Source organism: Tetrao urogallus (genome assembly GCF_951394365.1).
Source record: "Tetrao urogallus genome assembly, chromosome: 23".
NCBI lineage: Eukaryota > Metazoa > Chordata > Aves > Galliformes > Phasianidae > Tetrao > Tetrao urogallus.
The window spans coordinates 2,754,342-2,771,856 of NC_136836.1; the positions used below are offsets into that span (position 1 = coordinate 2,754,342).

The window sequence follows — 17,515 nt, forward strand, 5'->3', positions numbered from 1 at the left end:
GGGTGCCCAAATGCTCCATTAATGCATGCAAACCTCTTTCTAGCCAAGCACGCGCTTGAAAGTTTTGAAATGAAACCCATTGCAGAGGAGGAAGAGGAGGAGGAGGAGAAGGTAGAGGTGGCTCAGGTTCCCATTGCTGAGCCAAAGCTGCCGGACCTGGTGCAGCAGCAGTCAGGTATCGCCACGGCTGTGCATGGCACCTCAGGTGCCCACTGCAGTCACCTGTGCTGGGGCTGCTGGGTTGCAGTGGTGCTGCAGGGCAGGCTGCCTTGTTTGCAGTGGTGTTCATCGCTGGTGAAATCACCGCCAGCTTTGCCAACGTGTTGTTGTGTGAGTGGAGTGCCTTGACGTGGCTTGGCTGTGTGCTGCTGCAGTGGAACTAATGCCAGCTGGGTGTGACAGCCTTCTAACACTTCTGTGCCGCTGTGCCTTTCTGTAGGATTAGTTTCTGTGGGCAGTGTGCCGTGCCTCAGACCTGGAGGTGTTCTCTGGGCCCGTGGAGGTCACCTCTCCCTCTTCTTGACACTTTTGCTCCCAGTAGATACCGTCTGCTTGGCCAAGGTGGTGATGATTGCTGTTTTAAACCTTGGATTTTGGAGGAGCGTTTTTGATTGTGTTTAAATCTAGAATAGTATATCAAAATAGTTAAAAGGTCATTAACTGAGCAAACCTGAAGTACCACAGTTCTGGATGGAATGCAACCTCATCACTGAGAGGCAGAGGAAGAGCTCAGTGTCTTTTTGTCATTTTTTGCTGTGTGTCCTGGAGCTCTGAGGCACTGTGCGAGGAGCACCAGTCCTTAAGGAGAGCTGGCCTTGTAGCTTTACAGGTGGCACTGCTTCCTTTTCTGTTTAATCTTTGAGGTGGCATTTAACACACGCATAACTTTTTTAGCCACACATGCCTCTGGCACTCTTGAGATAAGCCCAGTAGAAGAAGAGGAGGAGGAGGAAGAAAAATTGGTGGTGATGGGAGAGCTAAAGCCAGCCCTGAAGGAGCCAGGTACGACTGTGACAGCTTTTTCCCCCCTGCCTGCCATGTCACAACCCCACATACAACTCCTCGGGCAGCTGTCACCGCTTCTGAGGCACCAGTGCCACCCTGGAGCAGATGCACCCCTGGAAGGACAGCAGCATGCCTGACTCACTGCTGTGCTGGAGGGTGGGAGGGGGAATGCAGACAGCAGTGGTAACTGGGGGGCTCTAGTGTGGGTTTCAGCGAGACCCTGTGTCAAGGACTCCAACTTAAAGATATCACCTCAGTGATCAAGGTCTTGCTTTTTTGCCCATCTGCATTCTGTGTTGCTGACCCGTGGATACTCTGTTCCATACACTTTTTGGGCACGTATGAAATGCTGTTTAGCTCCTTGGTGAATGGTGTGACGTGAATTCTCACTGAGGAGCCACTTAAAACTGCATTCCTTCTTGAATTCCAGAAAGATGGTGTCTTTGATTAGCTGGGTGGGCTCGGAAGAAATCCATGCAATGTGACTCTTCCTGACCACCTGTATATGATATCTTTAGTGAAATAGCAATCAAAAGGCAACACTGGGAGAACGAAATAGTTTGTTGTGCCTGTAGATAAAGACCATGAATTAATTGGGGCTTGCTTTGTTGCACAGCATTAGCTTTTGAATGTTTGTGGAAGTTTCGGGCTTACAGAGCTCAGGGGTTGTCTGGGAAGTCAGAACTCAATGGAAGAAGCAGGCAGTTGTTTTTGTGCACACGTAGTGCTTTTATTTCAGGCTCATCCTCTCAAAAGACGATTTTTTTTCCAAGCATGTTATTCATTGTGCACTTGCACGGAGTTGGAGATGCTGGATATCTCCTTGCAGCCGTGCCTTGTGCTGCAGCAGGAGATACCCATCTCAGCACACTGCGTGAGTCTGCTTTGGAAGCCACCTGAAAGTTGCTGTAAAGTTTTATTGGGAAGTGCTTGTCGGGGTATTTCCTTTTAATTCTTCTTTGCATTGCTGAAGACATCAGGGCTCTGTGGGAAAACTTTGGTTCCTCTTCCAGAAACCACCCATTTCTGATTGAGGGCGTGCAAAGGAGATCCAGAATTCACCGCAGCTCTAAGTGTTGCTATTTTAAAGGTTGTGTTCTGATGGAGTTCTGTATGAAGGACCCAGAAATCAATGGCACAACATCAAAAACAGATTAGCCTTTCTGCTGTGGCTTCTCTGCGGAGTGCAAGCTTGCTTTTTGTAAACCATCTCTTGTGGGATTTTATTTTGTTCCAGCCATCAGAAAAACAATCTCGACTTCCCCATACTAAATGCAAAAGCCGCTTTGCTCGACATCTTGATTTCTTCTTCCCTTTTTGCCTCCTTCTCCCTCCTCCCTTACAACTACGGCGCTGTAATTTGGAAACCCTTTGTGTGGAGCTGCGGAAGCGCTGCCCGCTCTGACCCTTGTGCTGCCTGTCTGTCCCTCAGCTGTGGCAGTGATAACACCTGAGAGGAGCCCCCGGCCCACCTCTGCTCCTGCCATCGCCCAGAGCCACGTGGCTGAGGCAGCCCCAGCTAAGCCTGATGCCAAGGAAGCCCTCGCTGCATCAAAAGTAGAAAAGGAAGCACTGAAAGCTGAGGCGAAGCATGAGGAGGTCCTCCCAGAGAGAGCCAAAGCAGAGCAAGCTGAGGCATCTAAGGTATGTTAGTCCACATCACTTGGGGAGAGACTGGTGCCAGGCTGGAGCTGTGGCTCTGGGCATCTTCCCTGCCTGGGCAACGGGTGGGAGGGAGCAGTAGGACCTGGATAGCAGGGAAATGCCAGCCCTGACCACAGTGCAAGGAGGGGGTGGCCAGGTGGAGGCAGAAGGGCTGGCTGGTGGGAGCTCTGGTGCAACTAAACAGCGGGCTGACACATTTAAAAAGTCAGTGAGAATTGCACACAAACAGATATTTCAGTTTGTGTTAACTTGAATTCGGGGCTCACTCTTTGCTAAGCTCTATCTGCTGTTTCCTCATAGGGCAGGTGAGCAGTTCTGGTGCAATTAGTGACCCAGATATGGTCCACAGCCCAATATCTGAATGCATGTGCTTTTAATTTATATACTTCCTCTGGATGTTTCTAAAAACCAGACTGAAATTCTAGTAGTGAACGGTGCTGTTCAGACCTTGGGGGCATTTATTGTTTAAATGGAGGTTTTTTCAAGAATATTCACACTCTCCACAGATGTCTGAGGCTTCTGCTGGTGTTGATGTGATAAAGACATTAATGGGTTGGTATTTTAAGTCAAAATAATGTGTGAAAACGTTGTTCATAGCAGAGTGTCCTTAACATTCTGCAAATCCCTGAAAGCTCTCAGTGATGCAGCATTGGTGCACGCCTTGAGTCACCATTTCCATGTCAGCCCGAATGTTTAGTTGCTCCCAGCTGTTCCTGGAGCCAATTTTTGGTGTGACATGGGATGTGTGTGGTCTGGTGTGCACAACAGACATGAGACCTGTGGTCTCATCTGACACATTCACCAGAGATCATGGTCAGTTACACCTGGGAGGTGGAGGTGCAGAAAGAACGGTTGAGCAGGAAATTTCTTGACCTGTGTGGATGATAATTTCTAAATGAAAATAGCAAAGGAAATCTTCAGGAGGGTGTATTTGAGAATCACTCTTCTTGTTACACCACTCAGGCCCAATAATCAGCTGTAAAGTAAGGATCAGTAGATTTTATTTATTCCATTACACTTATTGCAGATTTGTTGGCTTGTTTGTTTGTTATTGTTTGTTTTTTTTTCCCCTAAATGCTTGAATATTCCTTTTTTTTCCCCTTTAAACGTAGTTGTGGGGGGAAATGGTGGATTTGAAGACATCAAATGTGCCGTTTCTCACATGTAGAACACCTTCTCACACTTCTTTTAACACCAACTGATGCTTTCACCTTCAGAGCATTCAGCATCCCAGTTTCCCTGAATTGCTTTCCTTAAAACATTAAGACAATCTGGGCTCTCTGCTCATGTAAATACCCTAATTTGTGATATTAGGTCCCTTTTTATGGGTAGGTCTCTTCTTACTGGCTGTGCAAACACAATACCACAGCATCCCACCTGTTCTCATGTGAACGTGTTGCTTTTGGTCATGATTTCATGGGAAGATCCAGTGAAAACATGGGCTGACAAGTATAATCCAGCAGGAAGGCAGCCTGCAGCAGCACTAGAGAGCACTATTGCAAATGCACATGACTCTCAAGCTGAAAGAATGACCTGAAATGAACTAACAGACTGCAAGAGAGCTGCGGTGTCATTAACTCCTTGTGGAAGGCTGCATCTTGGTTTTTGCATGTGCATTTCAAAACCAGCATTTCAAAACCAACCCGATGCAGCTGTGTTTGGAAACTAAATTGTCTCTCGAGAAAAAGGCTACTAACAAGAAATGTTTTTACCCGTTTATTTCTTAAATGTAGGTGAGGAAAACGCACACTGAGGTCACAGCACCCACTGCGGCTGGTGACCGACCCCAGGTTTGTGCCAATATCTCAGTTAGGACACTCACTGTTTTTTATGGCTACACGGGGAGGTTTGACGCAGTGAAATGAACCAACCATTTTTGTGGTTTTGTTTTTTCTCCCTTCTTATCACGGCCCAAACAGAAGCAGCCTGCAGAAAAAGAGGAAGAGCTGATAAGAATGAGGAAGGTCAGCCGTTTTACGCTTTCACAAAACAAATTTGCTGTATCACTCACGCATACTTGACCTGTTTAAAAAGACAGTGCTCCAATTCCTTCCTGTGCTTTGGGTTGGGTTTTTATTTTCTTCTTTTTTTTTCTAAACCAGAGCTGTCACACACTTGATTTGGAAGCGTGGTGGCTGAAATGACCCACGTTGAATGTCACAGAGGCACCACCGATCAAAGCAAAAGCCAATGAAACCCTGGGAGCTGTCTCTTTAAAGCACTCATTGCACTCATTGCATTTTCCCATCCCCATGAGCCAGACCTTCCATTCACTGGTGGTGACTGTGGCCCATCCCTCACCGGCGCAGCGCTGCGCTCCACTCACTAACTTTTTAATTTGCCAATTTGTCGATCCTGCAAGAACAACCTTTTAATTTTTTGTGCTTTTCTTTTTTTTGTTCCCCCTTTTCTTTCATTTTCACAGAAGAGATCAAAGAGACTAGATGGTGAAAACATTTATATCAGGCATAGCAATTTAATGTTGGAGGTTTGTATGAACTCAAAGCTTTTTTCAGTTGCGTTTGCCTAGATCTGTGTTCTGTGCTCAACTTTTTCTTCCTCTTCTGCTGCTGCCTTTCTTTTTGCATGCTACTGCATGAAATGGTTTTTTTTTAAGTACGCTTTTGCATGTTGACAGTAAACATGACGATGTGCAGGCATTCTTCCTTCTACCCCTTCTGACTTTCATTCTCTCATACTCCCCAGGATATATGATTGGCAGAGCCATGTGCTCAGCCTGCTCTGTTCTTGGACCACGGCACACATTGTGGGAAAAACTCATAGAGGCTCCTCTATGAGTTCCTGGTAGCTGGAAATAAATTAATTCTGGTGGGCGAGGGCAGCCCAGTGGAATCAAGGAAACACATCCTGGGACAGCCTGCATTGCAGTCCATCCCCTCGGGGCTGGCGGTGACCCATGGCAATGGATGCCCATCCATCCATCCATCCATCCATTCCCGTTGGCTCTGGGAGCCCTTCCCTTGGCTTCACCCAGCACAATCTCAGAACAGAACTTGCCAATCATATATTTACCCTTACACCATGTTACAGAAGACTTTGTGGCTTCTGATATTCTGTTCCTGTGTTATGTGTTTCTACTCCAACTTGCAGCACCAGCAGCTGGTAGTAGGGTTTTCCTCTTGGTATCTCTTGAAAGCGAAGTGTACTAACTGCCTTCTCCTAATCTGAATTTTAAAAGTTCTGCAGCTTTTGGGGATTTTCTTTCTTCTTTTTTTTTTTTTTTTTTTAAACGACTGCTACGATTTAAGCTTTTGGACATGAGCACCCACCAGGCAGAGTTTGGCCACCACTGCGAGGACAGTGCCTTGTCGCTTCCTTTAGACCAATTGAGCAGCTCCTCCTCCCCAACTTCAAGCACAGCTCTTACCCACACCCTGCTTCCAAACAGCTTTTTCCTGTTCATGAGGGACCAGGCTCTGCTCCCCCCACCCTCCCGCTGGTTCTGTTGCAGGTGCTCCAGTGGCTCACCCCTCTGCTCCTCTTCACTCTGTGTGCGTGGCAAAGCTGGTGGTTTCTAGCAGACCTCACAACTGCTGGCACAGAAATGCTCCAGGAGCTGCTGTTTAATTGCACTGAGCTGTTCAGTGCTCAGTGCTCCATATGCTGCTCTCTGCGGACTTAGAAAAAGGCAGAACGTGAGGGAAAGCTTGGTGGTCGTAGCATGTTCCTTAAGGTGTTTCAAGAACAGCTGTGATCTCCTGGGTTGCTCTGTGGCTGCAGCCTCTCTGCAGGCTCAGATCAACTCTTAGGAGTGGCAGCAGGGATTTGGGTGCTCTTTCTCTTTTCTCCAAGCCAGTGGCAGCCGTAGGGCTCCTGACCCCATGCCCAGATGCAGTTTGCATGGAGTCCTCAGCCCGCCTCTCCGTGCCACTTCCCATAAGCAAATGCTGTGCTTTATGTGGGACTGATGGCAGAGCTTTTATTTCCCCAGAACTGTGCCAAAAAGAGCAAATTTACTCATTGGGCGTTGGGGGCCTGTCGCCCTGTGTGCTGCAGGGATGCAGGTAGCAGAGTGGGACGTCTTCCTCTGGGGAGGTGTTTGCTTCAGGAAGTGCTTGCTTTCCCATCTTCTTAGGTCTATGGGCTGGCTGCCAACTCAAAGCATAAAAGGAGTGAATTTTGCCAATGATGCTTTTCCTGACCTTACTTTCTCCTTCTCTATAGAGTGAGGCTTGCTGTTTTCTGGCACTGTCCAGAAAAGCTGTTTGGCTTAAGCCTATTTTATGCAAAAGCTTTGTGTTAAACTAACTGTTTGCTTGCAAGGGGAGGCTATTTCTAAACGTATTAGTTGAACAGAGCTGACTTGCCTCAAAGTCTGTTCATTTATGCTGTAAACTGGCATTGCAGAGAAGAAATCTGGCCCTTTCCAGATTAATAATCTAAGCAGGAGTTTCCTGCTTGATCCAGCATGAAGTAAATGCTCAGTTAAGTTTTAGAGGTCTGCATCTCATCTTCAGCTCTGAAGTCTAAAGCTCCTATGGTGGCTCCTGGAGGGAGGAAATGAGATGAGAGGAAAAAAAGATAGTGGGGTATTCTGGAACCAAAGATAACTTTTGTTAAGACAACAGAGAATAGGTATAAAGAGAAGAAATGAAACTGGAGAGAAGCCTTCTTAAACATTAACTACCCTTATATCCTTGAACATTCAGACTAGCAGAGGGAAAAGAAAGCAAATTCAAAAGCATGAAAGAACCCAAGCAAACTTAGACTTGCAATTTGAAAGCCCCATGTGCAGCAAGGCCATGAGGTGACACCTCAGCAGTCACAGCTGGAGATGAGCTGATGGCAGGTTTGGGTCCTGCAGGAGACACTGCGTGGTTCTGAGTGTGGTTTGCTCAGTGCAAGGCCAGAAAGAAGGGAGAGGTACATTCACAGTGTGAGCACCACTGATGGAAGTTGGCAACAACTCTGCTGAGTGCAGCTTTGTTTTGTGGCAGCATAGGCAAACTGTAGGTCGCCCATCTCCGTGTCTCTTCATTTATTCTGTCTTTCCGCCACTAGGATCTAGATAAGACCCAAGAAGAAATAAAGAAGCATCATGCCAACATCAGTGAGCTGAAGAAGAACTTCATGGAGTCTGTCCCCGAGCCTCGCCCGAGTGAATGGGACAAACGTTTGTCCACTCACTCCCCGTTCCGAACGCTCAATGTCAACGGGCAGATTCCGTCGGGAGCGGATGGAGTGAGTACCTGGGGTCAGGAGGGTGCCCAGCGACAGCCCTGCCAGCCCAGTTAAGCCCCAGCTGCTCCTGGGTTGGGTGCACTCAGTGCGACTGTTAGATGGGCTCTGCGAGAATCGGTGCTTTTGTTTTAGTGCCCTAAAACTGTGGGTTTTTATTTAGCTGGGTGAAGGAACATGGGTGTTGTTCACCTGGTTTTGGTACTGCGTTTTGTAGTGCTGTCCGTGCTGACAGTGCACTTCACGTGGCTGCTTTGGGGTTTGGTTTATTCTTAGTACCAAAGAATGCATCTCCCCAAAATATTAAACAAACAAAAAACCAACTACCCAACAACCCAGCCCTAAATCGAAAGAAGTTGTCGCTATGGAGATGGTATTGCAGGAATCCAGTGGACAAACACTAGCATGGCATCAATTGCAGATGTCACTGCAGTCCCCATTTAATGCAGTCCCTGGGTTTAGTGTCACACTGGGCTCTGCTAGTGCATGTAGGTGTGCTGTGGTGAGAGCAGGGCTGTCTGAGACGGCGGCCTCTGTCCTTGCAGAAGCTGTGTCTGCACGTTGGGGGCTGCAGGCATTCCGAATCTCCCTGCTCATTCCCTCAAAAAAAAGGGACTTTTTAGAGAAACCGAGATGGAGCAGCAAAGTCTGCCAGCTTGCTTCTCCTTTGATCATGGACAGCTTCTCCCTTTGTATTAATGCTGGCACTGTCTGGCTCAGATTTGAAGGTTGTGAGTGAAACTGGTCATCAGTCCCTTCAGTAACGAATGAGATTTTCTTTAAAAGTGAAGAAGTTGAATGCTGGCTGCAGTGAAGGCAGCCACAGAATCTCTCCTGGCTTAACCTCAGCTTCTGCCCTTCCTGCCCACTGCTCTGCAGAGAGGCTTCTGGTGGCTTTTCATGCCATTGCAAGGCTGGTGGTACTCCATAAACAGAAGTAATTCTGCAATGGGTGGAGGGTTATCAGCAGAAGCACAGGGCTTCACTGGACAGAAGTTCACTGCAGGCTCCTCAAAGCGTGAACAAAGGCCAGTGCAGGGCTTTTTTCCTGTTAGAAAAGCAAAACAAGCCCACCAAAACGAGTCTGTTGTCGTGCTTGGAATTACCCTGTTTAAGGCATGGATGAGGTTTACACTTTGGTTGCTGTCTCTTAGTGTAAATTCTGCCGGAGTTTGCAGAGCACAGCAGAGCTCAGCCTGCTGCTTTGTGCACGTGCAGGTGGAATAGAGCAGGGGCCCTGCAGCTCAGCAGCTGCAGTGCAGAAATGCAATTCTTAGTTACTCAGAAATTATGTTGTGGTGGCTGCACTTGGAGTGCTTGGGGGGCTGCTGTGCACAGCAACTGGGTGGAGTGCATTTACCCACTGAAGGCTGCAGTGGTCCACAGTGATGTGAAGATTGGTGTCAGCTCTTGATTTGCATTTCTGGAAATTCATTTTAGTTTGCGTTCTGCTGTGGATTTCTAGAAATGCATCTTTGCCTCATACAGAGAAGGCACCTCCTAGGGCTGTGTTTCACTTGATCTGCACATCAGTGTAAAAAGCTCGGGGATGGTGAACATAATGCAGATAATTCATAATGCAAAGTAGCCCTGTTTCGTGGTGGTATCTTAACCCCGTGGTGGTGGCAAAAGGATATGAATCTGCCAGGGGCTGTTTTTTGCTCTTCCCATATTGCTGCAAGACAACTGAACCTTACGTGCTTTGTGTGTCCAGGTAAAGAAAGTCACTGTCCTATCTTCTGAGAGACAGGTTGGTTGGTGGGCTCGAGGTAAAGCTGCTGTTCTGATACGTGCTTCTGAAAAGGAATTCTGCTATCGCAATGGCACCAAGCAAAAACTCAACAGCAGCTGCTAAATAGCATTTTTCTTTTGGCTACGTGAAGTAGATTCATAACTCACAACACCCAGAGGACTTTGTGCACCGCTGCAGCTTTTGCAGCTTGCGGTTTGCTTGCGTTGGTGCATGGCTGGTTGGAAAGAGCTGCATGAGCGATGTGACGGTGTATTCGGAGAGAAAAGCAATGATGAAAGTTTAACTGTACCCTGTTCTTTTCATGTTGTCTTTCTTTCCGTTTTTCTTTTGATGATCATGTTACTCTTGCATTTTATCTTTTCTTTTGCTGCCCAGTCTCCCAGCTACTTTCTCCCTGATACTCATCACTTAGGGGTGTGCAAAGAGCCGGTCCCCAAATACCACACTGATCAGAGGAGGCTGGCTCAGCTGAGGGAGCTCAGAGCCAAGTTCTTCCTTTCATAGCCTCACCACGGCTGAGCAGAAGGGATGGAGAGCTGCCTGGATGGGTCACAGCAGCATTCCCACAGTCCTATTTACTTCAGTGAACACACCAGAGCCCTTGCATGATCCTGTGTGACGATTGACTCCTTCTGTTTTACATTCTTGAGAATCCAGGAGCAAAAGTACTGAAATGCAGAGCAAAGTTTAAGGAGTTTGGAACCGTTCCACGCTCAGCATTTCTAAGGTGTAAAGATTTTTCACTTCTTCCAGCAGAATTTTCAAAGCGATGGAAATTTTGATACCGTTGTCTGAATTTTAAAGAAAAAAAAAAAAAAACAAAAAGTTTTCTATCTGCACTGAAGTATAAATGCTCTCCGTTATTTAACAGATGCTATTTTTAAGGGCACTGTAGAATAGGGAATTGTAAACAAAGTGTGGTCTTTGTCTGCACTGTTTCTATTTGTAATGCCACAAAAGCAGACTGTTGTCCTGGCCCGCTCCAATTCCAAACACTTTGTAACAGGCTTTGACCTTGCACTTGGAAGGCAGGCACAGAACACACGTGGATCATGACTCAGAGACCCACAAGCTCTGTCAGCTAGAGCTGTGCTTTGTAGCTCAGCCAGGGGTGTGAGCTGAGCTCCCTGGGGCTCTGCTTTCATAGCAGTGCATTTCCACGCTGACATTTGGACTGGCCAAACGCTTTGCACACCTCCAAGTATCGTTTTGGGCACTTCCCATCTGTCATTTTTGTTCATCTCTCTCTGTCTTTCTTGATCTTCTACCACGAAAGCAGACACAGGAACGTCCTCTGTTAGTGCAGGATGAAGACAAACTAAAAAAGCAGCAGATCCCTACTGAGACAACATTTCCCCAGCAAGCAAGCGAAGAAACTCTTCCAAAGGTTTCTATTCCGATTCCTGAAGAGCATAAATCACTCAAAAAGTGCCAGCTGTACTCTAGAATTTTTCCATCTCCACGTATCCCCTTTATGATGTCTTTTCTTGTGGTGGTAGCACTGACTGTTTGGTGGCTGCTGTTTCTCTGAGCGGGAACAGGGTCATGCAGAAACCTCAAGACCAAAGCTCCTGAATCTCTTGGCCGTGGCATCAGCTGCATCCTCCTTGTCCTGGGCTCTGATCTGCGCAGCTCGTTGCCCCTGGGGGGGGCACCCTGTGACATTTGCTTTAATCCTGCTGTTCTCTGTGTGGCTGTGATCTGAGGCCTGGCAGGAGTGGTAATGGATTGCCGCGGATGTCGGGATGCCTCGGAAATACGTGTTCCCAATTGCAGATGCTTGGGCTGTAAGAGGGCAGGCTGTGTGGCAGGAGGTCTCCCTCCATGCAGCCACTGCTGAAGATTTGCTGTTAGGCTTGTTTCGAACATAAGGTGTTCACAAGCAGGACGTCTGATGGTGATCCAGAAACCCAAAGAGGCTCTTCAGCAACCCACTGAATCCAATCCATGACCACTCCTTCTCCAGGAAACTAAGTCTGGCATTGAGATAAGTAGCATTGATCATCAGTGCTGCTGTTACTGTTAACTTAGAGACAGGGACAGGCAGCTTCTCATTCTCCCAGTGGGAAGCCCTTGGCAAAGCATCACAGCTTCCATCTTGTGCCCGTATTCTCATTTCAAAGCAACTGCATCGTTTTGCAGGAGAAAATGCATTAGAAGGAAATATTTATTGTAAGCATAGGTCGATTATTTTTCTCTCTCTGGTGGTCTTGGTATGCCCCAGCTGTGTTCTTTTTAATTTGTGTTGAACTAACTGTAGCATGTTTGCTTAAGTGACAGGAATGGGAAAACCCACTGTTACACGCGTCGCCTTTGGTAGCATGTTGATGTTCCAACTCTTCCATTTACCTGAACTGTGATAAGACCACTGTGCTCAAGCCATAACTCCAATGTTAAAGCCATCTATTGTTTTGACTTCTCTAACAGCAACAAAAGAAACCCGTTGCATGCTGCTTGTTGTTTATTGCCTACCTGTGTGATTGTCTGGGTGATGCTCCTATTTATCCAAGTTAACTCAATAATGAACGTGGTCGAGCTGTGTAGGATGGGCAGAGCCAGGTCTGCAAGCTGGAGGGAGGATGGGGCTTTGTGTCCATGGGGTTTCTTTGTGTACATAGTAATTCTGTGAGTGAACTGAGCCACCTGCTTCTCCTTCAGCAGCAATATGCTTTCTGTTGCTTTCTGTATAGTGTTGGTGTAGGAAGAGTTACTTCTGAGAACAGCCTCCAATGCCATCAGTGTTGGCAGCTGCTCCAACAGCGTAGAAGAGAAAGGAGGACAACTCTATCACAGGGGCCAAAATATGTGACTATATATAAATACCTGTATTTATAACCCTTCGTAGATCCGTATCTGTGCGAGCAGTGTTATTTAAGAAGTTAGCAAATGTGCTTACAGGAAAAAAGCGCAAGGCAAACTAGGTATGTGCACAACTTGGCATGTGCTGGCTCATCCTAAGGATCCCTGTGTGTGTAGAGGCTGAGGCTCCCTAAATGCTGTCTCAGAAATGTAGGCTACCAGTGAAACCCTCCATCTGATCTCCTGGAATCCTTCTGATCTGTCTGCTCTCTTGTAACACGCTCCTATTAGTTCACCAGTTTGTGCCTTTAGGACTTAAGTTTTCTGCTGAATTCCTTGGAAAGTATTCTTCCCGTTACAATACACTGCCTTTAATACACAGTCTTCCTCTTTCAGCAGTAGGGATGGCAGATGGAAATCTGTTCAGGTGTACCACAGCCCGAAGGAGAGCTGTCAGCCCCAAGGAGGACAGCTGAAATTCAGGGGCACTGTGTTAAGTTGGAGAGGAGAGGAGAGGTGGGAGAGCCTGGACGTGGAGTGCTCCTGCAGTGCAGAAGATGACGGAGGGAAGAAGCTTTCCAAAAAGCTCTCTGAAACTGGAGCATGAATAACGAGATGTGGGAAGCATTGATCCTCCACAGCAAGAAGGGACAGGGAATGTTTTGTTCTTCCTCTGTGTGTTCTGTCCATTTTTCATGGAGAAGAATTAACCACGCACCTCCTGCTTCCTTCCAAAAGCCGTTGCTTGGAGTAGCGGTCACTGAGAGCTGCTTGGGTTGTTGCCCACTGTCTGTCTGAACTGATGATAAATACTCTGAAGCTGTAGCAGTGGCTTTTGGTTGCTGTCTGTCTGCCATTTCCAAAGGACCTGAAGTCTGAAAGCTTTGCCTGGTGCAGTGTTTGAACTCCAGAGTGCTGAGAGATGCCCTCTGTTGGCCATTGCAGCTCAGTTCTTTAATTAAGATGATTTCTCTCTCTCACACTTTGTTGCTGAACCTTGAGATATGGCTGGATATTATCAGCATAGAAAACAACTCCTTAAACTGTATGTTCAGAGAATGCTCAGCTACGTTTTTGGAGCTTATTGAACAGTTATCATTGAAGAGCTTAAAGAAACTGAACCGATGCTTTGTATTTCTAGGGCAGTGCAGGGGCCAGTTGTCTGTATTCATTCAGGTGGATATGGTCTTTTGTGGCAGGGAAGGATGGGAGCTTATCAAGAGCAGAAACACCCCTTGGCTGATGCTGAGGTGTGTTTTGGGAATGTCTGCAGTCCATTGGGCTCCAGTTTGCTCTTCCAGCCGCTTCTTCCTCTTCTCTGTTTGCTTGTATGGCAGATGGAGCTACAGCAGTGCCCTGAAGCAACCTGCCAGGGTCTTGTTTTCATGTGTTATGTGTATGGTGTGCATTGTGCTGTGCTGGGTGATTCCTGCTCTTGCTGCATTTGCTGGATGCCCGTTTGAGGCATGGCACTGCAGGAGAACTGCAGGGCTCCAGACCATCTGGCTTAGTGCAAGGGCAGAGGTCTCAGGTTTTCATTAAGGAACTTACGTGTGCTGAGCTCACTTCTTCCTCAGGAACAAACATGCTGCAAAGTACTGACAGCCCATGTGATTCTTACTTCCAAAAGGAAGCTGCAGATATCTGCAGGTAACCTCATCCCTGTTTGCATGGGAAATGCTGATTCTTCAGCATGAGGTGCTGCAGAAAGTGACATCTCAGTGACTCTGACACGCCAGAAACATGGCTGCCATGGCACTGCCAGCAGTGTTGCTGTTCAATAGACTTTCCCAGTGCTGTGCAGCCTGCCTTGCTGCAATGGGACTCGTTGGTGCTCACATGTGGGTCCCAGTGGCTGCACTAAGGGACCAGCTGAGGTTCAGCCCCTTCGTCTTGTTCCATCCTGGAGCTGGTGGTTTGCTCTGTGCTGACTTTCTGAGTCTTACCCTGATACCAGCTTTTCTGATCTCTGGATAAAAGGCAGAATAGTTTCTTGGGCTTTCACGCTTTAGCATGGAGTGGCCATGTTTTCTTTTCCATTACGAGAAGGGACAGCTGGTATTGTCTGTACCTCCTGCTGTGTGCTGCTTTGCCCCGTGGGATAATGGGCAACGAACTGAGGGTTCTCTATGAGAAGATGTGTTGGGACTTGGAGTTAAGGATAGGAGCAGTTTCCCTTCCAGTTTATAAAGCAACTGGCAAGGATCCTACGGGGCAGCTGCTCAGTATTTCCTCCAGTCCTGGAATAAAGGGGAGAGGTTGGTTTCCTTGGCATTCCTCCTTCGTAGGAATGAGGTCAGACTGCCCTTGCCATATCTGTACCTTGGGGTTCCTCAGGAAGTTTCTAGATGAAGCATCTTTCAGTTTCCTTAAGTGTTGGTGATTCATCGCTCTGAGATGATTCCCCTGTTTCATTGGGTTTTCTTTTCACTGGCTGTGAGCTGATGGTGCAGGCTGAGGTAGGATGCCTTCCAGAAAAGTGTATCCCAAAGCAGGGGGGTTACTGATTCATTTGGAAATGTTGGGTCTCTGCTTACTCGTGCTGGTGACGTGGGAGACCCCGATGTGGTGCTTTCTCATGTGTCCCTATTGGCATCTCTTGGTTTATAACACTGGAGGGAAGGGCTGCAGGCTCTGGGTAAAGGCTTCCTGTCCTTGGGGCAGTGATTTGTGCCCCTCTGACCTGGCAGTGGTACGTGGTAGCGTTGGATCAGTTTGTGGGGACTGAGATTACTTTCTTTTTAACTACAATGCTCTCTTTTGGAACACTTTTTTGGCTTTGTATTTTTTCTCAGATTTTTCTTTGTAAATATGTACATTTATCATTAATAAATATTATTGCAAATCAGATTCTACTTTCCACTGCTTATTAACACCAAAAGGCCTATGACCTGTGCTGAGACTCCTGGGGTAACCCTCACTATTGCCAAGCACCAGCAGCCCCTGCACCAAGCAAGCTCATGCAGTGGGATCCAGGTGGGGGTCCATGAGCTGTGCCCGGTTGCAGCTGCAGACATCTGGTGCAGCTTCATGCTGCTGTGCAGAGGGGCACGAGGGCTGTTGCTGCTAGCTATGCATGCTTACAGAGTGGTCAGAGTAATTTTATTTGGGGTTAAATCCAGCATGATGCAGAATAACTTTGTTTGGAGAGGAGCCACAAGCTTCAGCCCTCTTGAAAATACGTAATGTGTCTCCAAAACTTCTCACTTCTGAGTCTGAAAGATAGGTTCAGTTGTTTGCTGGAAACCTTTGGAGTGCAGAAGCATCACAGGTCGTGTGTCACTGCTCTGCCCCTCCAGCACCTTCACTGCTCTGCTCTGAGGTGAGGATTGTGTTGCACCATTGCTGTGGCTGTGGACTCCCTGGGCTGGCACAGTGCATCTCTGGGAGTCTTTCCCCTGATGTTGTGTTAATTTGAGGAGAAAAACGTTCCCTTCTTTTTCTGTAAGTGAAGCAGCCACATTTGTAATGAACCAGCGTCGTTCTGCTTGGCAGTGTAAGCCTTCACTTGGCTTCTAGCTGTGTCCATGACCAGAGGTCACGCAGTCATTTTAACGTTACCTCCCAGCTTGTGCTCTGTGAGGTTATTTCCTTTTGGAGAAATTTGGCTTTTGCTCTGTCAGTGAGCAGTGTCAGAACAGGGCCTGGGCACAGCAGATGGAGCAGGCAAAGTGCAGCAGCACAGAGCTGATGTGTGTTGGTCATAAACCCTGACAGTATCCACCTTCTGTCTTCTGCTGCTGCTAAACTGAATCTAATGCAGTGTTTGTATTGCCACACGTGGCTTTCTTTTTTCTCTTTTTTTTTTGCTGCAGAGGAGACTTGAAATAAGAAATGCACAGCAGTGAAGAGGAGCTGGAGCCTGAAGGAGATGGGGGGGAGCAGAATGTGGGGGGAGGAAATGCTTTTGGAACCGTCTCCCTCAGCAGCCTGAGATTGGTAACGCAGTGCTGATCTCAGGCTTGTTTCACGTTACAGGGTTGATGCAGTGCATTGGAAGTGGCTGCTGTGTGTCTGGTAATAACTTGGGATTCTGCTTCACAACAGCAATTTGATCTTTTTCTTCAGCTTAAAGCATGCTGTGTATTTTCTTGCTCTGCCTTTCACTTGGGTCAAATTCTCTTTCCCCTTTCTGTTGTCTGACCAGGGCATTGTGATCACAGCAATGGCAGAAAAAAACAGTGGTCCAAAAACTGAAATCCATAGGGAATGGCAGTCACTTTCACATGCCAAGCTTTTCTGAACAGCTTCTAAACTTTCTACGTTCTGTCTTTAAGGCAGAGCAGTTCTGTAAGATGCAGGAGGTGTTGTAAGAGAAGGATGTCTTGTTTTCTGCTTAATACTGTTTACTCATAGCGCTTTGACAGCTGTGGGATTGACCATTCACCATTTGATCTGGGAGTTCTTCCTGGTGAGTGTGGTTCTCTGCAAAAGCACCATTATCTGCTCGTGCCTCTGTAGCCATCACCCACACCAGTGGCCTGCGTGCGTCTGTTTGGGGATAACCTAATAACAAGCACCTGGTAACTGCTGCAGTGCCAGGGTGAGCAGGGAGGTGATGAAATAGGCGCTGGGACTGAGAGCATGAAATGTTGTTATGGGGAGTTAGCAGACACTGCTAAATTGTTTCTTCATGCAGGAGTTTTTTCCAGTAGAGGAAAGGTGCAGACAGCAACCAGTGCTTGTCCCAGGCAGTGCAAGGACAGCTGCTGTACGTGGCTGTGTCCTGAGCCAGAACTGCAGGTCCTCTGACAAACACAGGCAAGAAGAACACTTCAGAAATAATCCTTTCTGCCTCTGGTGTCAAAGCCTGTTATTAATTTATCCCCAGTCTGAGTTACTCTGTGTCACTTCTTACACTGCGGCTTTCAGAATCATCTCTGTCCTCCGTTTCTGCCAACGTCGGGTGTGCAGAGGTCTGTATTCAGCAGGGTGACGTTTCAGCTGCGTCCGTGTGTGCCTGAATTTGTTTCTTCTGGGGCACTGCATCCCTCCTTGTATCATCTTTATGCTGTGCATGGCTGCAAGCACTCCATGTAGCGGGGTTGGAGCAGTCTGTGGGGGTTGGAGCAGTCTGTGGGGCTCCGTGAGAAC

At 47.5% G+C, this 17,515-nt stretch overlaps 1 protein-coding gene across 2 annotated transcripts in view; it reads left to right on the forward strand.

Moving 5' to 3' along the window:
• Window positions 1-17,515, forward strand: part of EPB41 (erythrocyte membrane protein band 4.1) — a gene marked incomplete at both ends in the record, with an annotated part of 40,287 nt that overhangs the window by 15,923 nt on the left and 6,849 nt on the right. The window contains 7 exons of one of the 2 annotated variants that reach the window (XM_079546235.1): window positions 44-175; window positions 895-1,002; window positions 2,438-2,649; window positions 4,404-4,460; window positions 4,590-4,634; window positions 5,096-5,158; window positions 7,693-7,872. In XM_079546235.1, coding sequence (XP_079402361.1) covers window positions 44-175; window positions 895-1,002; window positions 2,438-2,649; window positions 4,404-4,460; window positions 4,590-4,634; window positions 5,096-5,158; window positions 7,693-7,872 — 797 coding nt within the window. The remainder of the gene's footprint in view (window positions 1-43; window positions 176-894; window positions 1,003-2,437; window positions 2,650-4,403; window positions 4,461-4,589; window positions 4,635-5,095; window positions 5,159-7,692; window positions 7,873-17,515) is intronic. The other variant, XM_079546236.1, reaches the window with a different exon arrangement.